This window comes from Grampus griseus, assembly GCF_964374135.1.
Source record: "Grampus griseus genome assembly, chromosome: 1".
NCBI lineage: Eukaryota > Metazoa > Chordata > Mammalia > Artiodactyla > Delphinidae > Grampus > Grampus griseus.
This window is the reverse complement of record NC_139017.1, coordinates 46,319,378-46,346,980: the sequence shown is the minus strand read 5'-3', so window position 1 is coordinate 46,346,980 and position 27,603 is coordinate 46,319,378. Positions and strand designations below refer to the sequence as shown.

Here is a 27,603-nt window from a genome sequence, read left to right as displayed (position 1 = left end):
AAATTGAAGAACTACCGGGCGCTGCTCCTACTTCCAGCTCCTGGCTCGAGCCTGCTTGGTCTTAACCTCAGAGACCGCGGAGCCCCAACGCCGGATCCCCGTCCCCGCTCGCCATGAGTCCCGCGCGGCGGAGCGCCCCAGTTGTGCTGCGCCTACTGGGCGGGCTGGCCCCGCCGCTGCTGCTGCTGCTCCTGCGTCCTCCGGCTGCGTCGGGTGAGTGGGGGTCGGGGACCCCCCAGGGACCCCCCACCCCACCCCACCCCTCAGGCTAAACCTTTAGGCAGTGTGGGAGGGGCAGGGCCCGTCTCTACAACAACCGGAAAGTCGGCGGACCAGGGTCGCTGAGGAATGTCGGCATCCCTAATTGTTCCCGTAATCCTCTACCTCTATCAGCGCTCCTACTGGCACGATCTCTGGGGACGGGAAGAGGCTCTCCGCTGCTAGCCGGCAGTTAGGAAGCTTGCTGTGCTGGACCGCAGCTGGCAGGGTTTTAGGAGTGAGGCGTGGAGGGTACAGGGAGCAAACACCCGGAAGCCAAAAGGTAGGGCTCGAATAGAGCGAATCCTCAGCATCTCCTTAAGGGTGGAAGGCCAAATAGTTGACCACTCTCACCTCTCAACAGGGTCCAGTCGTGTACAGACTTGGCGCTACAAGTTTGCGCTGTCATCTCCTCCAGGTGTAACGTTCCAAGGGGGCGTCTGTCTTTATTGTGTGCCTAGCAACAGTATGTATGTGAAAGTCTAAAGCACTATATATATATTATATATGTACATATGTGTATATATATATGTGTGTGTGTGTGTGTGTATATATATATATATGTATGTATATATTAGATAACGAAGGGCAGGAATTTATTTTCGACTATTTTAGTTTTGAATTAATTGACACAGGAAGCCTAGCAAGTTCTCGGTATGTCAGCTGAGCATTGGATGGGAATGTTATGTGGGCATAGAAAGCCATTGCTGCTTCCCTTATTCGTCTTGGGAAAGGAATGCTGCAATGAATTGAAAAGTTGTATTTCCTTCAGTTCTGTTTTTTCCTCCCTAGGTGACTGCAGCCTTCCCCCAGATGTACCTAATGCCCAACCAGCTTTGGGAGCTCTTACAAGTTTTCCCGAACAAAGCACAGTAACATACAAATGCAACAAAGGCTTTGTAAAAGTTCCTGGCAAGGCAGACTCAGTGGTCTGTCTGAATAATAAATGGTCAGAGCTTGCAGAATTTTGTAATCGTAAGTTTTTCATTTCATTTTAGAAAAGTTATGGGAATGGAATGTTTCTTAAGTTTAATTTTATCCCTGTTTGGAGTGACTGGTAATCGATAGTTTTCTAGCATTATTAATCGCCAGGGTATACCTGTTGGCACTCCACAATCTAGCTAATTGACGGCATTGCTTTCTGGAATAGGTCCTGCACTTCATTAACGGGTTTTTTTTCCCCCTTAACACTGTAACTCTTGAACTGAGTAATAGCAAAAATAAACAATAGGTACTGTTTAGGGAGTAAATTATATATAACTACATTTGGCAATTACCTTGAGACACATAACAGAGATCCTCTGTTTTCTTAAATTTCATTTTGTAAAGTAGGACTTACCCAATACAACTCTGTAGTGATATTTTTAAAAATTCTCAATTTTTATCTCAAAATCTATCATTATAGGCATAGCCCTAGATTAGCTTTGACATATACAAGTAAAGATAAAGGTAAGACTTGATTCCTGCCTTTGAACAACTTGGAGCAATGGAAGCTACAGTAAAGATAGAAACTGCCACAAGTATTTTTTGAAATCAGGTGTGAGATCACCTTTAACTTTTTATCTATCCATGATACAAAGCAGGAGGTTGAAGTATATAAGTCTTTGCACATGTATCATGTTTTAGAGTTTATAACTCCTCTGCATATAGTACTTCATCTAATCCTTCCGACAACTCCCTGAGGTTAGTTAGGGACTTATCCACATTTTACAGTTGAGAAAGCAGCCCCCAGTTAAACAACTTCCTTGAGATCAAGAGCTCCCTTATGCAGGAGAGCCAGGGTGGAAACTTGAGTCTTTTGACTATAAATCCAGTGCCCCTTCCACTATACCGTGCCACTATAAATTCACATTTGCCTGGATGTTTACAGTTTGTAAATACTTTTAGGTCCACCATTGGCGCATCTGATCCTTGTCCCCATAGGTTGTTCTGAGGATTAAATGAGTTTATATGTGTAAAACATTTAGAAGCACTCAATAAATATTAGCTATTATTGTTAACTATTATCGTTGTCCAGGACACTAGCCCAGGGATCTGGAAATACCAGTTATCATCTACCCCTGTGCTACATGGGGCAGGATAAGGGAACTGGCATTGAGTCAGTTCCAGAACTATGCCAGGCAACTTAAATGAGTTATATTTTCTAAATTGTGGGCATAGTGACTTCTATGTACCAAATCTACTTCACAGGCCTCTAGTAACTAGGAAATGAAAATTTATACGTGAATACGCTTGATACACTGTCAATGCCATAGTGACATTAATATAAATACCAAATATGTACAAAGAAGTATAGAAAAAGGAGTGATATAGGACCAGATAATTAAACATAGGTTATAAAATAAAGTGATATTAATTTTTTTGTTGTTGCTTTTGTTAATACTTTTAGGTAGCTGTGATGTTCCAACCAGGCTACTTTTTGCATCTCTCAAAAAGTCTTATACCAAACAGAATTATTTCCCAGAAGGTTCCACTGTAGAATATGATTGCCGTTTGGGCTACATGAGGGACCATTCTCTCTCAGGAAAACTAACTTGCCTTCAGAATTTTACGTGGTCCAAACCTGATGAATTTTGTAAAAGTGAGTATAATTTTTAAAGAGTATTCTTAATCATATGGTGTTTGGGGAAAATAGTGTTTCTTCCTTCACTCATAGTGGAACTCTATGTGTACATGTTATTATTTAGAATGATTCTTAAATGAACCATTGGAACCATTTTATTTTAAATTAGGGAAACTAAATACCTGTGAGCTAGAAATATTACTTTACTCACTGATTTCTCATTTAATTAGTTTAAGGTTACCTAAAATCAAATAGTGTATAGTCTAACTATGTTGCTTTCTTGAAACTGATAAAATGAAGGTACGATTTAAATAGTCTAAGGATAAGTAATATCAATGGTTCAGATGATGAATTTGCATAGATGTGCCTGATAATTTAATTTAAAAAATCAATTTGTATTCTCTTCTAGAAAAATCATGTGCTAACCCTAGAGAAATAAAAAATGGTTATGTCAGTATAACACATGACCTATTATTTGGATCGCCCATCCATTTTTCATGTAATACAGGGTAAGTTTGGGTATATGAAACACTATATTTAACAAATGGAAAAACAAATTAGGATTTAAGATGGAAGCTTTTAGATTTGTAGCCAGTGTTTACAAGCTAGTAGCAATAAAACCACCCCTCTGTTCAAAGATCCTTTATCATGAACTCATCACAGTTAAATTTAGTAAAATGGGGCAAGAAAGGAAGATTTCTTATAATACCACCAAAATTCTCTCAATGGTTAGATTTCAGTACATATGTGATTCACTATAAAATTTTAAGTGTGATATGTATAGGAAAATACTTGTGATAAGTTGATGATCCTTGGAGAAATTAAATCCTTTCAGTGTTAAATATGAAACCATTCTTTACCTAAATAATGAATTTGCATTTGTTTTTTCTATATACGAACAATCTATTATAAAATATCATGGGTTAAAAACAATTATTCCTAGTGTGAAAATATCATTCTGACCTAAGATCTTTTATAAGTTCTCTATGCAGGGAAAAGGAACTTACTCACTGAGTATTGTCAGTGTCTCAGGTGCTGCTAAAACCTTTATACTCATTCTCTCAGTTAATATCTGCAAATTGAATTATGATATTTTATTCTCTGTGTGTATCCCTGTTCTTTATAAAACTATCATTATCACTTGTCTCCTGTACTAAACATAGATGTTTGGATCACTAATATCATTAATATTAAATCTGGGGGTACTTTGAACCCTTTAAATAGAAGTACATTGTATTATTCTATGGTGTCTGTAGTGATCTTTTAGAACTCAGAAATATAAAATATTTAAGCATCTGTATCTTTTAAAAATGTTTTAAAACACTTTACTATTTTCTAACATGTGCCCTACCCAAATCAAAAATATTTTGCCTGTCTTATACTTTTTTTCTTTTTTTCTTTTTTTCGGTGAATATTTCTATTAAACTCTACTATGTAAGAGAAGCCTGGGGAGAGCTGCTGGGAGGCAGGCCTGGCAGCTGAGTCTTCTAGAGCAGAGACTCCTGGAAGCACATGGGTTTTCAGTTTCCTTCTGCTTGAGACGCTGCCTGGCAGCCCCAGGTTCCCAGGTTTTGTCCAGAATGAGTTTGTTCCTGCCACCTCCTCAGACAGAAATCTGGGTCTCTGGACCAGTCCTGAAATGAGGCCCCTGCGTGGCTTTGGAACAGGTCCGCAACCTCCACTGAACTGATGGTCCATTTGCTTTGAAGTCACAGCTGGGTCTTTTCCTGCCACATTTTATTAGGAAGATAAAACTATGTACAGGACACATTGGTGTTGGGGGTGAGAGGCTCACTGGAATTTCTACAAGGAGGCCCACGGCTGGAAGAAGTTCTCTTGTCCACCTGGTGCCTGGAAAAGGGCCGGGTGCGGCCCAGTACTCAATTCCTTCTTGCTTGTCTTTGATGGCCACCCAGAATCGCTCTTCCAGCAGGGAGAGCTCACTAATGAGGTCTGTGATGGCATTGGTGAAGGCCTCCTGGGGGCTGTAGTCCCTCTGCATGCGGATGATGATCTTGTGTTCCAAGGTGGGGGGAGGGGTGTGCTTTGTAGCCAGCAAACATTCCCTGTGGGTCCATCAGCAGCTGCGATTTAATGATGTTTCCTAGTGTGGTCTGCCTTGTTGACGGTGAACAAACAGGCATTGGGTACCTTGGTGTCCTTGTTAATGGTGATCTTCTTTTTGCCCTCAAAGAGCGAGAAGGACTCGAAGGTGGGAGGGGCGTTCATCCTAGCGTCGCAGCCGCCTCCAAAGCCGCCCTTTTTTATTCTTTAATGTCACCCTTTTAGATATAATTTTTTCTTTTCCTTTAAACTGCCACATGGACTTTTATCAACTATTGTTTTGTCTCTATCTACTGGTGTCATAAATATTTTAAGATGATAATCTGGAGAATTTAAGGGAAGTCAAATATATGTGAATGGAACTTAATTTTTTTTCTTCCCTTATTGTTTTAGGTACAAATTAGTTGGTGCAACTTCTAGTTACTGTTCTCTTGCGGGAAATACTGTGGAGTGGAGTGATCCGTTTCCAGAATGCCAAGGTAAGACTGAAAAATTCTAAGCACTCAGGTGTGGGACTGAATAATTAATAATAAATTGCTTCCCGCTCTTTAAGAATAACCCACAGTATGTATCTGTAGTACCCTCACCTTCCAATGTGTGTGTGTTTTATGTAATTTAAAGATCTCTATTAGTAATGCTTCTTAATTTATTAACTGTGCGGATAAAGGATTAAAAACAAACTAAGGTTTATATTGTTCTTGGTCATCTTACCATTCCTTCTAAGAATCAAGTAAAATAGATATGTTTTTTTCCCCCATAATTTTTAATTTTATGGATTAAAATGCTATTGATCAGAGGGTCTGTATGACTTGATCCTGTATGCCAAAATAAGTGACAAAAGAAAGCATTTAACCCAGATCTCTTGATTTCAAACCCATAAGTCTTCTAACGCCTAGTGTTACCTATGTGTTCCTTTAAGGATTATTAACTGAGGTAGTTATGTAGAAGTGTTTTAAAGTGTGGTATATTATTTTATCATTAGAGAAATAACCTTACATAATAAAGAAGAAGTATGGTTTCTGTACTTGAAAATCTTATCTTCTCAAGAGGGGAATAGGACACAGAGATAATTTCCTAAATGGATATATCAAGTTAAATGTATGTGCATTAGAGACATATGTCTCCTGAAAATTGAGAGGAATAAATATATGTAATATTCTAAAAAGTTGGCTTTATTTCTCTCATTGTCATTAAAATTATTGCTAAGTGCAAGTTTTGGGGGTTTTTAGGAGCAGGAGACTAGAGCAGATGCAGTGTAATTTATCAAGCATTTACTGACTGACACTCTATGGTAGGGAATGTGTGGGGTCAACTGATATGAAGACAAATAAAATGAAGCCTTGCCAACCAGGAGTTTACTCCAGCCACACCCATGTGGCGCCCTGCCCTCCCATAGCTACTATTTCTCCCTTTTTCTCATTATTATTTTCAAATATCCATCACTACTACCCACCATCACCTTTCCTATTTCCACCATCCATTAAGGGATGCTGTAAATGATACTGAACCACATATGGAAAGCAAGCAGGGGCTGGACCATATCTTTTTCTAACACAGGCAACAACTTGTCACAAAGCCTGAACAAGTGGTTTCCCAGTTGAGGCCAATATCTTTACAAGCAGTTGCTGTCATGAGTGTCACAAATGTGGACAGCAAGCACGTATTCCAGCATAGTAGAGCTTTTGCACTGCAAACCTACTCTCTTTTCGTGCTTGCCCATGGCTAGGCCAGGTCCTACTCTCTGTCTGGTATCTTCAACTCTGTGGTGAACATCCTGATGTTCATATTTTCCTCTTTGATTCTTTTATCTGTCTCTGCAACTCAGCAAGCACTGACATCTGAACCCTGCAGGAAAGAGCCCTTTGTCCTCAGCAACCCCAGTGTCTTCAATTATCCCTATTAAAGCCCTACTTCTCCTAGGGTTGATTTTCCACATAACTTTTCTGTTTTGACAGTACCAAAAACATCAAGTGGAAAGTATAAATTCTTAAGCAATGAGCTGTTTTACCGCAAGAATGCAGCCCTGGCCTCTATCAACACATGAGACAGCATTGATGTCCATGTGTGGATGTGGATATGGAGGTGTGGATATACAGAACGAATGAACAATGGACATATTAAAAAATTATCCTTGGTTATAAATCAATCAAGAGTGATAGTTGTTTACCTCTGAACAAAGCCTCAGTATCAGAAAGATCTGTTTTCCTCTCTCTCTGCCAATATTTTCTTTTTCAAAAATAATTTTAGTAGACTGCTAGTACATACTAGCCTGGAATCAATCCCTGCTAGATAATATCTGTCGTCCCAGGCCCCTCTCTTTATCTTCTCACTTCTAATCACTAAATCATTTTCCTTTACTCCTTAATCTATTTCTCAAACCTGTCTTTTTTTTTTTTTTTGCGGTACGCAGGCCTCTCACTTTTGTGGCCTCTCCCATTGTGGAGCACAGGCCTCCGGACGCGCAGACTCAGTGGCCATGGCTCACAGGCCCAGCCGCTCCGTGGCATGTGGGATCTTCCCAGACCGGGGCACGAACCCGTGTCCCCTGCATTGACAGGCAGACTCTCAACCACTGCGCCACCAGGGAAGCCCTCAAACTTGTCTTTTATCTTCCACCTATAACACTTTTAATATAGTTTATTATCCCTTGTCTGGACTATTGTGATAAGGGTCACCCCTAACATTTTCAGTGTCCAGGACAAGGGTATAAATGGAAGTCGCTTGGCCTAAGACACAGACTTTCTCAAGTCAGCGCCCCCTTCTTGCACTGTGAGGGGTCTCTGATGTGTGTAAATGGATCGCTCGGCCTACACACCCAAGTCACGTCCCCTGTAACCCTTATCCCTACTCCATTGAACTTTGACCTAAAGGTGAACACATCCACAGTATAGACCATCCTCAAGAATATGGACCAGGCGAAGACTTGAAGGGGGTGTTGGCACAGGGAGTTCTGGCTGCCAGTTCCTGGAGCATGATTTAGAATGGGGTGGGGGAGGAGCTCTCATTGAACATACCCCCTCAGCCCTGCAGATTCCCCATCTAGTAGAGAGAGGCACAGCCAGAGGAGGGCCAGAGCATGGACTTTTAAGCTGTGGGAGCTAAGGCAGGAGTCCCATTTGCTCGAGTTCACAAGTGATACTGATTGCAGTGGCCTCCAGCCTCCATTCTTACACTCCATTAATGTTTCATCTATACTTTACCTAGTGATCCATCTAAGACACGAATGTGACTTGTCTCTTTCCTTCTTAAAGCTTATTAGTGTCTCCTCATTGTGTACAAAGTCTAAACTCCTCCATACAGTGTTCAAGGCTAGACATGATCTACCTGCTTCTCCATGCTTATGTCTTGCCCTCATCCTTTGCAAACTTCTGTAGTTGTCCAGATACCTCAGACTTCTTCATGCCCTCCCATCATTCCTTGTGACACTGCCTCTGCCTGGAATGTCCTTCAGCCCGTTTTTTGCTTAGTTTTTTTTTTTTTTCTCTTAAGGGTCTGCTCTTGTAGTTCTCCTAGAAGCTTTCCCTGACCCCCCAGGCTGGTTAACTGTCCCTCTTCTCTCTTTCCACACCACTGTGCATGCTTTTGTGATAATCCTCACCATTTCGTATTGAAATGATCTCTTTGAATGTCTTTTTCCACTGTATTTTAAGACAGAGGAACTGTATCTTATTCCGTTTTTCGCTTCTATTTATAGAACAATGCCCGGTATGTATTAGGTGCTCAGAAAATGTTGGAACTGAACTGATGGTAATATGTGTTGTCATCGCCCACCCAGCCCAGTGTAAATCAGATTAACTTGTTCTTGTTCCTTGCTTTGATCAATGGCCTAAAAGTAATTCGTAAATTGCTAGTATTCTCTGGGTACTTAAGAGTATTTGTGTAATATAATTTGATGTTCACATGTGATCACATTGCTTTCCTGCTTAAAAAAAAAAAGAGAGAGAAAGAAAGAAAGAAAAACAACTTCATGGCTCCAGAGAACGTGGAACCATTGAATTTTTTATCAGGGCAACTGCGAGGGAGAGGCTTCTTTTTATAATATAACAAGCAATACTCTGCTTGTATTTGTCTTACAAATTCAGCTGCTCAGTCAGATTTACTTTAAATAAAAGGCCAAGAGTTAACACATGCTTAAAAAATTTTATCCTGAAAGTCAAAGTCTAATCCTGACATTTAAAATCTTTTGCTCTATCCAAAATTCCTGTTTCCCAAACTTGCCACTTAACATTCCCAACTCCTTTCATTTGGCATCTTTTCTCCTTGGAATGAAAAGCAGAGCCCTCTTCTCTGCTCTAAGAAGAAGGGTACATCTTAGGTTTAAACTCAAGTCCATTTACTCCCTAAATGGAAATCTCTGCCCTGCTTCATCTCACTTCTGAGATGAAATACTTAATTTAGAAGAATACGTTTTTTTCTGTAAATAAAATCTTTAACAAATTTTAGTCTTACTTGTTTATAAAAATACTTTGCCAGTTTAATTAATTTAAAATATGTTGGAATTTTTTTAAAGAAATTTTATGTCCAGAACCACCAGAAATTGACCATGGAATGATTGAAAAGAAACAAAACAGTTACGCATATAGACAATCTGTAACATATAAGTGTATTAAAGGCTTCGCCCTGCATGGAGAGAGCTCTATCAATTGTACTGTAAGAGATGACCAAGGAGAGTGGAGTGGCCCCCCACCTGAATGCAAAGGTAATCAGTTTGCAGAGTTATATTTCTGATTTATTCTTGCCTTTAGGTCTATATATGGGCATCTGAGAATCTATGAACTCCCTGAGAAATGAATGTAAAATGTTGTACATATGCGTATTTGCATTTTTCTGGGTGATACAGTTTTTCATCAGAATCTACAAGGGGTCTATGACTTCCAAAAAGGACGAACCACTGATGTGGAGAACATATGGTAACATATAAATAAATAAATACACACATGACCTTTATGAATACACACACACACACACACACACATACACACACACACACGTACACATACACATTATATGTCTCATGTTTTTAGTGAATTAGCTTAAATTTGCTGTTTCTTACCATGTTACTTTCAGTAAGTCAATACAGATATCTCTTTGTTTATACAAAGAGTGTATAAAGTGGTTTATTTTATTTAATTGGGAGAGAATCTTAGATTGAACTAAGGGATCTAGATGATGATTATATATGTTGTGACAACGAAGAGAAACTCTTGCCTACCTGTTGACTTCATTGAATTATATTATATTTGTTTTCTGCCTCCAGAATTTCTCTCTTATTGAGAATGCTCTCTTCTTCATCTTTCTAGACCTCTTCTTCCCTCAGTGCTTTTTGATACTCAGGCTGTACTCTCAGAATCTTTAGAACTGCTTTTTAAGTATATTTTTGAAGAGATATTTAGAAGATCAATGAAGCTGGATTATAACATTGCACAGGACCAGGAGGTGGCATTTATTTAAGCAGTGTCATATTTGAATGCCAATATAATTCAAGCAAATACTACTTTTATAGTTATACTTGAATTCTATTAGATACTATTCTATTAGATTCTATTAAATTAGATTCTATTAAATTAGATTCTATTAAATTAGATTCTATTAAATACTATTGCTTGTTAATAATAGTTTTTTCATATAAATGGTATACATAAATATAGTGAGGTAATATTAAAACCATGTCGATGATTGTATAAAATGAGAAGTAAAAGTCTCCTCTAATCTTACTCTCAGAAGTAGCCACTGTTCACGAATTTTTGTGTTTTATTCTAGAAAATAAATATACATATACATATTTCTTTTTTTAAATCATATTCATTGTATGGATATAGTATTTATTTAACCAGTCTCCTATTGAAGGGAATTTAGTTTTTGTTCTAGTTTTTAAAAAAATTATTTTACAAAAGGTGCTACAGTAAGTGTTATTGTATATCTGTTCATTGTACATGTGTGCAAATACATTTTTTACAATAAATTCCTTGCAGTATAATTACTGTGTCAAAGGTATATGCATCTAAACTTTTGAAACATTAACAATATTGTTTCCAAAGAAGTTGTACCAATTTACTGTCTCACCAATATTGTATTTTTGTTCTCTGTACCATTAATGAATATGGTTATTAAGATATGGAGATGTGATAGTATAAGTGGTGAAAATTTCATTTAATTGTTGAATTCATTTAATTGTGAGTAAATTTTGATATTTTAAAATTTAGCCATTTGATCCACTTCATATTTACTTTCCCCTGTTTTATTAAATCATCAGTTATTTAGAGCTTACAAGTCTATGGCAATGCCCAAGGAAGTCATGGCAGGCCAGTGCTCCCATGACAATGACTGCAAAACTGGGTAGATTTTTTTTTTTAAAATCATATTTTAAAGGCATAGGTTGTTCCCTCAGGGGAACAACTAGGGCTGAATGAGCTAAAATTCCTGGGGGTAGGGAGTGAAGGCAAACCATTCTGAGGCCCATCTGGGCTGAGGATCCATCTTGACACAGATAAAAGACCATTGCCAGGAAAGAGAGACTCTAGCAAAGCTTTCAATAGTTGTGGTAAGCTAGGATAATGCACTGGAAATTGGAAGTCCTCAAATGCTGACCCAGTTTTTCCCAAGAGCCATTTGCTGATTTCTGGGAGTGCAGGTGAGACTGGGGAGCTAGACCCCAAGCTTCCAAAGTACAAAATGAGATCTCCCTGAACCTTATGGTATTTGGACAACAAACCCATCACAGGAAGAGGCTTGTATCAAGCATACAGCCAGTGTCCTCCTTACGACATTTAAGCTCATTTTGAAGCTGTGTGGGCAAGGAGGCTACGTTGCTGGACTGGGACACTGCTGAAGGACAGACTTGGCTCTCCTGCAGTCTCTCAGGGCTGAGGAAACAAAGATCCACCAGGCTGTCAAATCAAAAACCCAGAAGGTCCACTTCCAAGGAGCAGAGACAAGAGCAGAAGTAGACTGAGTCTTACAGAATCAGTCCCTCATAGGCTGAGTCCCTCATAGGCTGAGGATGTGATCACTTCAAACCAATCTGCCTATCAGAAAAGGAGACCCTCCCTTTGGTGGATCATATCATCTGAATTGTATGGCATATAATAAAAAATTATTAGATATGGAAAGAAGCAAGAAATTATAACCAAATTAGGAGAAATGAAAATGAAATAAAAAAGATCTGGATAATTGAGTCAGCAGACAAGGACTTTAAAATAAGTGTTTAATATATTTAAGATACTAACAGAAAAGATAAATAGAGAACTTCAACAGAGAATTGAAATCTATAAAAATGGTGTAAAATAAACATTCTGCAATGGGAAAATATAATATCTAAAGTTAAGGGCACAATAGATAGGTTTAACAGTGATTTGGATGTAGCAGGAGACAGTATTGGGAACTGGAAGAAAGGTTAATTAAAACTGAAGAACAAAGAGAAAAATGAATGTAAAATATAGATCAAATTTAAGAGACATTTGAGACATGTTAAACTCTTCTAACATATGATAAAAAAGAGGGGAGAGAGAGAGAGAGCGAGGGAAGCAGAAGAAATACTCTAAGAGATAATGACTGAGAATTTTCCCAAACTGATGAAATACATCAACCAACAGATTCCAAAAGCTCTCAAGACTCTAAGCAGAATAAAACCAAAACCACTTCCAGGCACCTCATAGCAAAACTTTGGCAACTTAAAGCAATGATAAAAGCACTAAGACACATTGTTTTCAATTCTCATTTTACAAATGAGAAAACAAGCTTAGAGAAGTTGACAACAGTCTCTAGTATGTGGTCAAACAGGCTTAGGCACTGCTCAGTACTGCCTTATGATGGAGACTGCATAAGCAACCCAAAATCAAACAGGCACAGAAGGCCTAAAATTTTAATGTTAGATTTGTGACTCTCAGAATAGGACCTTCACATAATTTGCACTTGAGATATTTATTATCTCACCTAAAATCCAAAGAGGAACTAACCTAACCTATGTAAAGTTGGTAACCAACCCAAGAGGGGAAAAAGGGAGTTATTTTATTCTCATTGAATTTATTGCTTTAAAAAAGAAGTGAAACAAAACAAGTTCCCAAGGTCACTAACATGTCCTGAAAGCTTTGGAAAAAGTAACTATGTTGTGATTATCTTTGTTGGTTCAAGGTTGCATCCTGCTGTTCTTTGGTCTTGGCATGAGGTAAAGAAGACAATTTATGAGAAAAACTATCTTTATTTGGGGTGTGTCACTGAATGAGATCACTGCCAACTCTGACTTTGGTTTCCTTTTTCACATAGAAAACAGTTTTAAGAACCTCAACACTACTTGGGTGTAAATTCACTTTAGTTGCCTAAAGGTATAATTTATTTCAAAGCAAAGACAATATAACATTTTAGTTCTTTGGGAAATACATGAGAATACTTGGTTTCCTAAAAATCATATTTAGTTGTTTGTGAGGAAAGAGAAGAGTCATACAGAAAACAATTGGTTCCTAAATTTTAACTTGGACAACATTATTTAGCTAATTTTTTAAATAACATTTTTCCTCCACAGAAACCTTTCAAATTGACAAAATCACACCAGCAGTTCAGAAACCCACCAGAGTACATGTTCCATCATCTCCTCAGAAATCCACCACAGTGAATGCTCCAGCTACAAAGGTCCCACCAACTCCTCAGAAATCCACCACTGTAAATGTTCCAGCTACAGAAGTCTCATCAGCTCCTCAGAAACCTTCCACAGCAAATGATTCAGCCACAACAGCCCCAAATTCCCCCATATCAAACACTGTCTCTACAGCAGCTCAGAATCCCATCATGGCAAATGCTTCTGCATCACAGGCCACACCAACAACCCAAAGATTCACCACGGCAAAATCTTCACTTACACAGAATCTTAGAGCAACACAAAAGTCCACTGCTGTACATACCCCAGTGATCAAGAGTCTCCATGCAACACAAAGATTGACCTCTGCTCATGTTACAGCAACAAGGAGTCCAGCTGGTCACAGGGCAACCACACGTTTTCATGCAACAAGCACACCTAAAGGAGGAGGAAGCTCTACTTCAGGTCAGTTGACTACTCTGTTCAGGTTTCCAAGTATGGATTTTAGGTGCTATGGTGGAAATTTCAAATTGATTGGGATTATAAAATTAAATAGTCTCTGGTTTATTGTAGCAGAGTGTCTTCATACTGATGTTCTGACTTTCTTCAGAGGCAGACTTGGATTGTGCTAGGGCACACCTTTAAGAAAGAAACATTTTGCAGTAATATAGAAAAATGTTGTGGCTCCATAAAAGCAATGCTAAATTAAGGTCAGTGAAGAAATTCTGTTTTTGATGTTAGCTTTAGGGAGTCACTGAATTCCTCAAGACCCCTCAAAGATTCAAATATGGATAATCCTTAAGGTTTATTTCTGGGTCTGATTCATTGACAGAGACCCATCCTTCAAGCATGCTAACGGAACTCTCCAGATTCCCTAGAGTTGCTAATTTGGTAAAGCACCTTAATAGTATCTTCTAAGTAATTAAAAACAGAGTTCTTTGAAATAGTTCATATTAACTCTTTAAATGACAGTTTTCATGAAAGCAGAGTAAAATATGCTGTAGATTTCAGAAAAACCTGTTGAGTGAATGAAACCCCTCTTACTAATTAATGCTGTTTCAGACCACCCAGATGTCTTCTTGTTTTACAACTTGCTTAATGTATAGCTATATTAATAGACATTCTTGTTCTCTAATAGAGATATGTGTTTTTTGTTTGTTTGTTTGTTTAGTTTTTTTGGAAAATCTCAATAGGACTGAGCCAAGAGATAATTTTTAAAATTATTTTCATTTTTCATTGACGTCAACACACAGAAAACTGTGTGAAATATACATATAAGGCTTAATAACTTTTCTAAAGCAAATATTGGTATAACCACCACATATTTCAAGAAATAGAGCATCAGCAGCCCCTCACTTTCCAGATGCCCTGTTGATTCTGAACTCTATTCTCTGACTTCTCCAACCAGTGAGACTGTGGCTTTCTGCTCCCTGCACCAAGTGGCCTAGGGATTTCCCCCTGCAGCATCCATGCAAATCTCACTCCCTGCAGCTTAACCCCTGCCTGAGCTCTTCAGCTTTGATTAGTTTCTGTCTGACTTAGTTTGCTCTTCCATGCCTTCATATCATTGTTATTGTTGTTTTTAAAATATTTTGTCCAGATTTTGTAATTGCCATGATCAAGTTCATTTGGCCATTACCCAGAATCTTTAAGAACTTAAAACATTACAGGTATTATTGTTGAAATTTCCTTCGTATGTTTCTTTATTCCTTTAGGTAAAAGGCCAAATACCCACAAATACACAAACTCTCACTCCATTTAGTTCCCCTTTTTAAAAGGGGAACTTCAATTCCTGCCTTCTTAAAAAAAATTTTATTGAAGTATAGTTGATTTACAATGTTGTGTTAATTTCTTCTGTACAGCAAAGTGACTCAGTTTTATATATATATATGTATATATATGTATATGTATATATACATATACATATGTATGTTTTCTCATATTCTTTTCCATTATGGTTTGTCACAGAACCTGCCCGCTTTTGATCACTCTTCAGTGGCATCAGATAGTTGTGTTTTTTAGAATCGTGTTTTATACATTATGACCATACTTTCATAATGATTTCATACATTTAATAATGGTTATCTTGAGGCCTATTTTGCCATTACCTGAATATTTTTAGGAACTTAAACATTACAGATCTTACTGTTAAAGTTTCCTTGCACATTTCCCTGCTCCCATTTCTCTTGCTCTAAGGCAATCACTGCAAACTTCCTCTCTGTTTTTATTCTTATGCTACATGTATGTCACCATAAGTAGTATATATTATTGTTTTTTAAAAAAAATTATTTTATATTGGAGTATAGTTGATTTACAGTGTTGTGTTAGTTTCAGGTGTACAGCAAAGTGATTCAGTTATATATATACATATATCTGTTCTTTTTCAGATTCTTTTCCCATATAGGTTATTATAGAGTACTGAGTAGAGTTCCCTGTGCTATACAGTAGGTCCTTGTTGATTATCTATTTTATATATAGTAGTGTGTAAATGTTAATCCCAACTTCCTAACTTATCCCTGCCCCCAACTTTTCCCCTTCGGTAACCATAAATTTTATGTTCTAAGTCTGTGAGTTTGTTTCTGTTTTGTAAATAAGTTCATTTGTATCATTTTTTTAGATTCCACATACAAGTGATATCATGCAATAGTTCTCTTTCTCTGTCTGATTTACTTCACTCAGTATGACAATCTCTAGGTCCATCCATATTGCTGCAAATTGCATTATTTCATTCTTTTTTATGGCTGAGTAATATTCCATTATATATATGCACCACATCTTCTTTATCCATCCATCTTTTGATGGACATTTAGGTTGCTTGCATGTCTTGGCTGCAAATAGTGCTGCAGTGAACATTGGGGTGCATGTATCTTTTCGAATTAGAGTTTTCATCTTTTCTGGATCTATACCCAGGATTGCTGGATCATATGGTAACTCTGTTTTAGTTTTTTAAGGAACCTCCATACTGTTCTCCATAGTGGCTGTACCAATTTACATTCCCACCAACAGTGTAGAAGGGTTCCCTTTTCTCCACACCCTCTCCAGCATTTATCATTTGTAGAATTTTTGATGATGGCCATTCTGACTGGTGTGAGGTAATACCTCATTGTGCAAGCTTCCTCTCTGTTTTTGTTCTTATGCTACATGTACATCACCATAAGTAGTACATATTATTGTTTTGTATATTTTTTATAATTTAAACAGTATGCCATATATTTCATTACCTAACTTGACTTTTTGCACTCAACATTGCTTTTGTGGCTTATGTTGATATATTTAGATTCAGTTTATTAATTTTAACACATATGTGGTTACTGACTTCTTAAAATTTTATGGCATCTCTGGGCCTAAAAGTTTTAGGTTGAATACATCCAATTTTTAATAGGGCAAGGCAAAGAGAAACAAGTTCCACCTTATATAAATTTGTTATAGAGCTAAATTTGTTGAAATATTTTTTTCTGCAAGAATACAAGATAGTTTAACAAATTTAACCTAAACCTAAGTCAATTATTGTGATAAACAAATATTTGGGATCAAATTTCTCTCATATACAATTAATTTACCTTTTAAATATTATTTACTATTTTTGCTCTTATTGAAAAAATAATAGTAGCTACTACTTACTGAGTGTGTTCCATAGTGTCATGTACCATGCACCTTCCATTTGTTAGTATTAATCCTTACAATAACCTTGACTTGCCATCAAGTCATACAACCAAATTTACATGGTGTTTGTTTCAGTATTCAATAACTCATTATCGTATTTTATGTTTATAGTGTTGACTCTGTTTAATAGAGATAGCACTGCTATATATGTTACTTGATTAAGTTAATAATGTATAATTGTTTTCATCAATTTATTTACAATTATTTCTTTTAGTTATGAAAATCTGAGTTACTTTTGAACTTTCAAGTACTGTTGTTGATAAATTTATATATTTGTGAAATTGCTAGCAAATCAATGACTTTAAAATATTTTTAGTTTTGTAATTCTTTCCTTTTTTTTTTCTTTAGTTGCTAGCATCATTGCATCGGGTAAGTGTGGCTCTCTGGCAGTTAACAGAACTTGTCCTCGCTTTCGGAAGTGTAATCTATGTTCCTGGAAAATTATATTGTCTTTTAAGTGTCTTAGGAATACTATTAAAACACAGTGTTTACGGATGCTAAAGAGAAAACAGGTAAATGCATTTTATCGATGTGTTTTGTACTACCATCAGGTGCTTGGTACGTTCCTAAGTATTCCCCACCATGTTCTTGTTCCAAGATAATTTTAGGACAACTTCAAATCATTTGGCCAATTGATCAAGTATTATTGTGTGCCTGTTGTCTCAATACATCTCATTCTAGTGGCTAAAGAACCACAAGAGGAGAGAGTTATCAATACAGTTTCTATCATCAAGTATTTTATAATTAATCATAAACTACTCCTTGACCATTTCTGGATGTCTGTCTTATCCCAAGTAAAAGAAAGAGTCTTACCTTTGGTTATATCCTCTTCATTTTCCCTTCCCTGTCAATAGTTTAAAGTTATCTTTAAAAAGTATTCTGTTTCTATAGGCATGAGGCCAAAAACATACCTGTGTTGCAGTTTCTTCTAGCATTTGGTCTAGTCCTTTTCTTGTTCGTAAATAAATTATTTGATGTTATGCATTAACAAGAAGATTAATAAACTCCTAAAGAAGATGGTAAAATAAATGTTTGTTAAGAAGCAATACAGCTAAATAGGCATATATTGATAAGTAATGTCTAATGGAAAATATTAAAAAATGAATTTTTTGATTTATGTGTTAATAAGCTGAAGTCTCCTATCTTATGCATGCGTGAATTAGCCAAGGGTCTATAAAACTGAAAGCAGGTACTTGTTTTATTATTTTCATTGTTATTTATTATAGTTTTTATATTTTAAATGAACCTCTTTTAAGCTAAAAGATTTATGTTGAAAGATTCCAACAGTTAGAATTCACTTTGTTCATTCTATATTTTAAATAAAAATAAATGTATTCTAAATGAAAATCTCATGATTTAATGATTTGATGACATTTTTAATAGATGAGCTTAAAAATTTAATAGGTGAGCTTTTTCTTACAAGCTCAGTGGCATTCAATGAAGGTTTGAGGTGCTTATTATTTTCTCTGAAATTCTTTAAGTGTATACTGTGTGCTTTCCCAGAAACCTTCCCTTAGGGTTAGTTTTAATTCCTACATGTGCTCAAAAATAAAGAGGAACTCCTTCCCTCTTCTATCAGACATATGACAATATTTTTCTTTAGGATCCTATACTTGTAAAATATAAACCTGGAAATTATTGATATTTTTACTTCTTAAATGTATTCTGTGAATGTGGTCACTTTTCTCATTTTAAAGATAAACTCTATAGCAAGGAAATTGCTTTTATTGATTACACTGCAGTGCACATGAATGATACAAATGATATTAGAACTTTGCAAGTATTTAATATTTTTCCTATTTAATTCTGCTAAGAAGTAGAAACTGATGACTCTTCCCAGAACTTTCTAATCTGCTATGTAAGTGAAGCCTGCATTTTGATTTTTAAAGCTATTCTCTGCTGGCTCTGTATCAGTGTTTTTCAAAAAAATTTTTTTTCATTATTACCCTCTCCCCCTCAAGGAGATTTTAAGGCATTTTTTCTTAATCATCCCTATGAAATAGTAATACTACAGATGTAATATAAATCTATTTATGTACTGTATGCACATTTGTACTTTATACATAAAAAAGTGAGATTTTTTTTTCCCCTCTAGGGATGATACTAACCCCATTGAGAATACATGCTCTATATATTTGTGGGGTTTTTGTTTTTGTTTTTGTCAACAGTGTCATATAGAAGGAAGACTTGTGCTTTGGAGTCAGTCAGACCTTGGTTTCAATCCTCTTTTGGATTTTTTTTTTCCATTTAGTAATAATTCAACCCAAGTGATTTGCTTAATCTCTCTGACTCCCAATTTTCTCATTTATGAGATGGTGATAATGATTCCTATTTAAAGTCTTGGAAGCTTAATGAGATAACAGATGTGAAAACTACTAGCATAGTGCTAAAAATTGAATAAATCCTAGCTTTAAGAATTCATTTTTATTTTATCACTATTTTCCTAAGACGGATTTCTGATAATTTTATCATTCTCTCTGGCCACACCAAAGAATAAGAACAGTCCTTTATTAGAGCAATATTTGTGTGTTTGGTGTGTGACGAGGACTGTACTGAAATATGCCTATGTATTATTTCATTTACTTCTCACAACAATCCTATAATGTAGCTATGTTCCACTTTTTAGCTGAGAGAACTGTGGCTTTGCAAGATTCTTAACTTGCTCAAGGTCACACAGCTATTAGGCTCTTAAATAGACGCAGATGACTAGCTTCTTCAGCACTAATACTTGAAAGGATAGAAAAATTCTTCTCCTAGAGCTGCAGAACTCAAATTTGACAATTAAGATAGTCCTGATTCTTTACAAGTATTGCTTTTTTTCCCTCCATTGCTGAAATTCTATATTGTGACATTCATATATCCCTTGTGGGAATTAATAGGTCAGTTGGAGGAATATTAAAGAAAAAATTAGAGAATGCTCAGTGAAATATCTAAAATACTTTTTCTTTTAAATATCACATGCTTATTGACTTATATCTTTATGTTAAATAGAATTATAAGGAAGAACAAAACCTATTCATAGCTTTCTTAGTTTTTCATAGTATATAGACTGCATTTCCACTTTATGAGATGTATAAGTGAGACCTTTCGAAATGACTGGATGAATCCACCTTTCTTCAGAAAAGGAGACAAGCCTCATTTGATAATACCAGATCTTGTAGTTAGGTTCTGACTTGGGTTGTTCGGGAATGGAGATGATACTCTATATATTAATGTAATACCCATCTAATACAAATTTTGTTTGAGTAATCTCAGGTATTTTTATTGAGAATATTGTGAACAGTTAAAATCATGCCCTGAACCAGGGGTTAGAAATAGGTTTTCTCTGGTGATAAACTGTTTGTCTTATTCATTTTCAGTCTCAGTGTTCTCATCTGTGAAAAGAATATCATGCAATGCAATTTAATAAATATTTACTGAACACTCTTTACTATTTACAAGTACCATGCCAGTTATTGGAGATAATGAGATAATAGGTGACAAATTGCCTTGCAGTGTTTTAAGTACTAGGTAAATATAATTCTACATAATGGGGAACATTACTAAATTACTCCTTTTACATTTTCTAAAATTATGTAGTTTTCCTACCTATGATCTCTTCAATGAATAATTAAGAACATTGGAATCGTAATCATAGTTTCATTTATAATTTTATAGTTTCATGTAGCTCAAGTTGTGTCAATCTTAAATTAACACTGATTCACCTTTGGGTGAATGCTAAGATCATTGCCTTTATACTTTAAAGTTTCCTTTGTTTCTAATTTGCAAAATAATACTCTCATTAATTATTAATTATTGAGGAATCATTTATTTAGAATTATATTTCTCAATTTCTGTATTTTGCACTGGTTTTCTGTTAAAACATCAACCTCCACACACTTTCTTCCTGAATCACTTATATGTGCTGATCAGTGTTCTAAGAATATTCCTAAGTTATGTCATCCAGACATTCTGGATTGCTTTAAAATTTCCTATTTTCATTTATCATTCAAACTGAAAATGGGATCTTTCTGCATCATTTGAAAATGGTAGGATTAATGGGAAGTGGTGAAAGGAAAAGAAACCCCAAATTTTTGAGGAGCCATGATTTATTTTATGAGTACAGTCTTTTCAAACTAATGCTATGGTGCTAAGGGATCAATTAAAGAAATTGATTGGGTAAAATAGTATAAAACCTGTGGTGGAAACAGCTATTTTTAAAATTATGTATTGACATGGCCGTTCAGTTGTGCGACATCTGTAGTATTTTGCTGATTTGGAACCAGATACACTTGTTAGTCATATTACCTTCAGTTGCTTTTCTAGTGTCATCTATAATTTTCTTTGTAGTACAGATCAAAAGAGTAGAGTTCAAGGATTTGGAGGGTGGAGTGGGGAGGTAAAGGGAGACCCAAGGTGGTGAGGGGAAAGGGCAATGGGTGGTTTTAAGAAGAAAGTTTATGTGTAAAAGTCAAGGTATAAAAGTTTTTTGCTGTTATTCAACTTATTTAACCAATTATTTTCTGTTGCTCAACTCAAAATAGTGCATTGAATCTTGAAAGTAAATATTAGTTTTCCTAAAAGAAATTTTATCTGCAACAGACTAAACACTGAAAAGCGTTTCTATAGGCAAAGTATGTTTTACTCTCGGTGCTGAAATGATGATACCTTTCCTATGATGGGAAAATACCTACATCTCTGTTACCTTTATAAACTAAGTAAATAGCCTTCCCATTAACCACATATGGACGCGTCACCTTTCTGAGACTCAGTTTAATTATCTACAAAATGAGCGTGAACTCTAAGATGCCTTCTAGTGCTGAAATTATATAATACAGTCATCATATTTAAATCAGTGATCAAATCATTTAAAATTAAGCATGGTGGGGTTGAAACACTTTAGAATCCTCTCAAACCTGTCAAATTTTATTTGAGCATTGTGATAATTCATTCTAAATATTTCATCTTTTCTTGAAAGAAAACAGGATAAATAACATGCAGTATTTACTGTCAGAGTTGTGACATAAGCAAGCAAGCAAAATATAATTCATGTCTCCTATTTTTTAACTTGCCTCATAATTAATATTTTTGTCACTGTGAACTACTGTATATATAATTGTTCATGTTTCTATATTAACTGTCTTATCAAATTCTTTCCCCCTCAAGGATGTGTTGCTGGTACTCTAATAGTTGGTACCATGATTCTAGTCAAAATTTTCTGGGGCAGTGGAAAATCAGGGTGAGCAGAAATTCTGATGATTTTTAAAAATTTATTCTTAGCTTCTTTCCAGTAAAACTTGACACTATGCCAGTAGATAATTTTCTTAGCTTAATTGTGTTTTTTGATATGCTGTCTCTTTATTCCTTTTGTCTATGATTACTATCCTGGATGAACAGACTCTGTGTCTTAAAACATTTTTAGATTTCTCAGTATATACGAGGACATTAAGTGATTTGAAAGCCGAAGTCTCATTGCAATCTATTAATCAACTCACCTTTTTCTCTACTCAGTACAATTTATGAGAGTATCTGTGTGTGCACAGAAGCAAAAAAATTTAGAAAGAGAAACTCTAACATATTGTTAAATTGCCTGTGACTAGGCCTATTAATAAATTGCATTTATTAACAGATGCCAGTCTAGCCAAAATCAGCCCAGTGGTTAAGAGGGCAGGCTCTGGAACCTGACTGCTTGGTTCCAATTCCGGGTCTACTATTTAAATGCCATGTGGCTGTGAGCAGCTTAACCTCTCTATGCCTCAATTTTCTCGTTTGTAAAAATGGGGGAAATATAGTACCTGCTTCATGGGATTGTAGTATCTATTTCATGGGATCAAATGAATTGCCATCTGTAAAGAGGTAAGAACCTTACTTGTCACATGGTAAGCACTCAGGTGATAAAACAACAACACACAGAAAAAAAGATCAGTATTTGAAACATCTGACCTGCATTGAATTTACATGTGTTAAGTATAAAGTCATGGTTGGCTCTGATGTATCCTGTAGACAGAGTATTATTTAAATTGACTGTCTTCTGTTTTGTAGATTTTGTTGTGCAGAAAACTAATTGTGGAGTTCATATAAACTTGAATTCTTTCTGAAGTGCCCTAATACCTATTTTTTCATTACTTAATTAAGAACAACTATATTTTAATGCTGTTACTAAATTGCCTATTTCAGTTCTTTGGATGATGTGAGGTATTAAGTTGGTACAGAAGTCTCAGCAAAACTACTCTGGAAAAAAGAATAAACCACCAATCTTCTCTACTTCCTTACATTTGGTCCAGTTCTCCTTTTGAATTGGAGCATTATTAATTTACTTCTAAAACCATTGCTCTGGGGCTTGGTAGATGAGGGGAGTGGAATGTGATAAGTTGTCTCTCTCTTGGCTGTCTCTTGGCTATCATTACTTTTTTAGGTACTTTGGTAAAATAATAGACCATCATATTTTTAATAGAATGAAAAGTGCTGAAATGTAGAAGGAAGGAATATTTGTTTTATATTTTATTGGGATTTTGCAGTAAACCTAATTCTTCTATTTCTGAATCAGAGGAAATTCATGCAAACCTCTAAGAAAGAATTTGCCTTTTTTAATGTGCACTTAAAAACACTCCACTTGCCTTATTTTGGAAGTATAAGATGTTGAGGGTAAGAGCTAACTTTATACATTCCTGGTTATTCTCTGAATTTCATACTGATTTAATTAAAATTTGATCTTAATGAGACAGGAGAAAGAGTTAATGCATGTGATGGTGTAATGTACCTTCACCTGGTGATCCTTTGTGTTTGCCTATCAAAGGATTTATTTGCATCTTTTAGAAGTGTTGGATATATATGATAAATTTTAGTTTATGAAAAGAATGTGATGGTAAGCAAATGCTGATACTGCTTTTTGAGTGAACTTAAACTTTTATAATTCAATCAGTATTTTCCTTCTCTACTATTCAGGTCTTACTACACACATGAGAACAACAAAGCATTTAATGTTGTTTCATGGTTTGTGACTGGTGATACTACGAAAGTAAGACCTATTAATTTACAACAGGTATATGGTTCAATAAAATCAACTTCTGTATCTTGGAAAATGCCCATTAACACAATTAGCTTGATATCTATCTGTGACTATTAAAGGACAATAGAGGCTTAAACCTCTGTTATTGTCAGAATTGTTTTTCTTTGTTGAACGAGTGACTAACACAGTAAATCTTTCATTAATATGACGTGTCTTCAGTCTTTCACTCTTCAGCAGTATACTCATCATCTCATCCTGTGCTTTATACTCAGTTTATTGAAATGATTAGATGCTCACAATGCTACAAATATCTGGAAAAAACAAAAGGTTGATACATTAGGGCTTACAAATAGGAATGCCTTCATTGTGACTACTTGCATCATGAGATGATTGGCCCATATTGTGTTTGCTCCTCCGTCTTGCTTGGTGACTTTTAAAGTTTCCAGTGTTTAAGAAATATTAAATCTATTTTAACGTGTCTTTTCTAAGTCAAGTTTACAGATCTTATCTGTTTTATGTTGTTAGGCAAAATTATCACGCAAAACTAACTTAATATGTATGTACCTGTGAAACCTTCTAGGTGTCTTCTTTTGATTAAACTTTCTTCTGTTCCAGGGAGTTTTCACTGACTTTTAATCTGAAAGAATCTTAGTTGAATCCAGCTTGGCCACTTAATCTCAAGAAACTAAAAACTCAAGTGTCATGTTTTAGTTGGTATTGCTATAACTACAGAACTCTAAACTATGCTGGCTGAGGTTGTCCATACTATAACTTACGAATTTTGCACTTGTTTTGCACCCCAAATTAACCAACTAATTCTTTTCATGGTTTATCACATAGTAACTAAAAAAATAATGTTTATCACCAGTAAATAAAATTATTTTGATTTAAACTTTTTTTTTAACTTTCAGGACATATATGTATGACATTGACAGTTTTGCTTATGATGCTAGTAACTATTGGCTAACTGAGCCAAAGAAGAGTTGAGAAGAAAGTGCACATGAGTACACAGAATATTTCTAATTTTGTAGAACTTTCTGGTGGAGCGAACACAGTATATGTGGTAGTGTTCTTCGTTTTGCATGTTATCTTGTCTTTAAGATGCATAAGAATGTCCACGAAGCAAGGAAAAACGAATCTGTCCTGGAATCACATTCTCAGCACTCCTAAGACTCTTGAAAATAGAAGAACTCACAAGATTGAGAGTGATTACTTTCATAAAAGTGTGGGAAAGTGGAAAGATTTGTTGATACTTAGAATGTGAGCAAGAAGAAAAGGAAAAAAAGTGAATTTTTTTCAACAAATGTGTAATGTTATTTTTACTTACAAAGGACACAACAAATTAAAAACATTAATTGGATATTGAAACCAAATAAACCACTCTCTTCTAAGAAAAATTGCCAAAGACTGATGAAAAATGTTTCCTTTTATTCCTAAAATAATCCTTCCTGACTAAAAGGCATTTTCATCTTTTCTTATTCCATTAAAATGAGTCTGAATCAGTTGGCAAAATTTTTTAAAGGAAAAACATGCCAATGACCCAAGAGTGTCGAGTTTCTTGGGTTATTTGGTGACAAAGGAGGAATACAGAATGAAGGAATAATCCTTCCTTTGTCATACAAGTACAGATAGTGAATTAGCTCCTTATTTGTCAGATAGATCAGCTATAATTTTGTTCTTAAGATAATGTAAAAAAAAAACCAGCCCTGTGAAAGGGTGCAAGGTGTCTTTATTGACTTAATGTCTTTAAAGGTCTCCAGAGATATTATAATATTAATATAAGAAAAGATTCTGTATTTCTAAAGTGAGATGTTCATATTCAAATTGTAAGTCTTATTCTTTTGTAATATTAAGCTTAATCTATATTTATTTATATTTTACATGTATACCAAAAAAGTTCAAGAAGATACGTAAAGAAAAATTTGTTTTCCCTAAAAAGAAATAATTGATCACACTTTTGTCTCAGGTGGTATTTGACATTTATTTTCTTAAATGTAAATAATTTACTTATAAATAAAAGAGTCCCTTCCTGCCTTTCATAAGTAGTTTAGAATGCCGCCCTTTGGTTATCCTAGGGTGAATCATTTTCAGTTACTTTTAATGTATCACTTGTTATTGAATTACCTAACTGGCAATCACATCAATTTCCAGATTCTTAATATGTTCTTGTCATCTTGTCAATTACATGTTAAGTGTTGGAATAGACTAGAATATATACATAACTAAATTTAACAATAATTATTTTGTCATATTGCTTCATCTTCTTTGTTGTTAAAGTATTTTAAAATAAATTCCATTAGCATCATGGCATTTCACTATAAATACTTAAATATGTATTTCTAACAATAAAGACTTTTTTTTCCTACCTAACCACTATCATCACAACTAACAAGATTAATGGTAATTTCCTAATGGCTTCTAATTCTAGGAAATTCTTTTAACTTCCTTAAGAGTTCTGCAAATAGGCTCACATCCATCTATTAATTCATTCGTTTGTTAAATAGGAGGACCTACTCTGCTTACTCTGTGACAATCTGCTGCTTCCTGGGGTAGTAGCAAGGATGACACTGATTCAGTTACTCATAAAAATACATGATGGGCTTCTCTGGTGGCGCAGTGGTTGAGAGTCCGCCTGCTGATGCAGGGGACACGGGTTCGTGCCCCGGTCCCGCAAGATCCCACATGCCACGGAGCGGCTGGGCCCGTGAGCCATGGCCGCTGAGTCTGTGCGTCCGGAGCCTGTGCTCCACAACGCGAGAGGCCACAACAGTGAGAGGCCCGCGTACCGCAAAAAAAAAACCCCAAAAAACAACAAAAAAAACACATGAGAGCCCACTATGTGCAGGTTATAGTGCTAGGTGGTGAAGCTACCAAATGACTACCACAGAGTATCTACTCACACGTTGCTTATAAGACTAAAACGATAACACCTATTGAGAGAAAGAATGTAGAGTTATAAGTGTTACACTTGTACAGAATATACGGAGTGCCTAAGTTGTCTTTGCTAAGTGGATGAGTGGTGGGCTGAGAGCCATTCAGGACAGGATGAAAATTAAGAAAGGACAAGTAGGTGAGATTCACATGGCAGGATTGGGGACTGAAAATAGTGCAGCAACCTCAAAGTAGGAAAGGCTTGGAGAGAGGACTATGGTATGTCATGTGTTTAGTGTAAAAGTAAAATTATAAATTCCAAATAGTTTATTCTGCTGTGATTAAATTAAAAGTTGGAATCAATGGTCACAAGTTTATGTTAGCAAGAATTTTAGATATTGGAAAACATTGAACTTTGACAATAAAATACATTGAGTTAGCCTTTGTATCTTACTACTTAGATAAAGGTAAAAGCTGAAAAAATATCTAACAACCAGTTACCTTGAAGAAAATAATAATAGGAACAGGTATGTTAGGGGTAGTGGGATTTTCTTGTAGGACTTATTATTTGTATCCTGTTATCATGAAGTTGAATAGTTTTATATTTTCCCAAGGTAAGCTCTCCTA

General features: G+C 35.7%; 1 protein-coding gene and 1 pseudogene across 4 annotated transcripts; one reads left to right on the top strand and one right to left on the bottom strand.

The window, feature by feature from the left end:
• The first annotated feature begins 12 nt into the window (after positions 1–12).
• On the top strand, positions 13–26,370 carry CD55 (CD55 molecule (Cromer blood group)). Of its 3 annotated transcripts, XM_082649502.1 has the most exons (11): positions 13–213; positions 1,051–1,233; positions 2,648–2,839; positions 3,231–3,330; positions 5,279–5,364; positions 9,396–9,584; positions 13,404–13,919; positions 17,466–17,486; positions 22,263–22,335; positions 24,042–24,138; positions 25,017–26,369. In XM_082649502.1, the coding sequence occupies exons 1-11, from the start codon at positions 114–116 to the stop codon at positions 25,029–25,031; spliced, it is 1,572 nt and encodes a 523-aa protein (XP_082505628.1). In that variant the 5' UTR covers positions 13–113; the 3' UTR covers positions 25,032–26,369. The 3 variants fall into 3 exon arrangements, with proteins under 3 accessions (XP_082505628.1, XP_082505629.1, XP_082505627.1); XM_082649503.1 differs by lacking the exon at positions 22,263–22,335 and having other exon boundaries at positions 25,017–26,370; XM_082649501.1 differs by lacking the exons at positions 22,263–22,335; positions 24,042–24,138; positions 25,017–26,369 and having other exon boundaries at positions 17,466–22,251.
• LOC309828062 (DNA-directed RNA polymerase II subunit RPB11-like) lies at positions 4,425–5,071 on the bottom strand (annotated as a pseudogene). The gene has a single exon. The product of its transcript is annotated as a DNA-directed RNA polymerase II subunit RPB11-like (transcript).
• Positions 26,371–27,603: the final 1,233 nt, after the last annotated feature.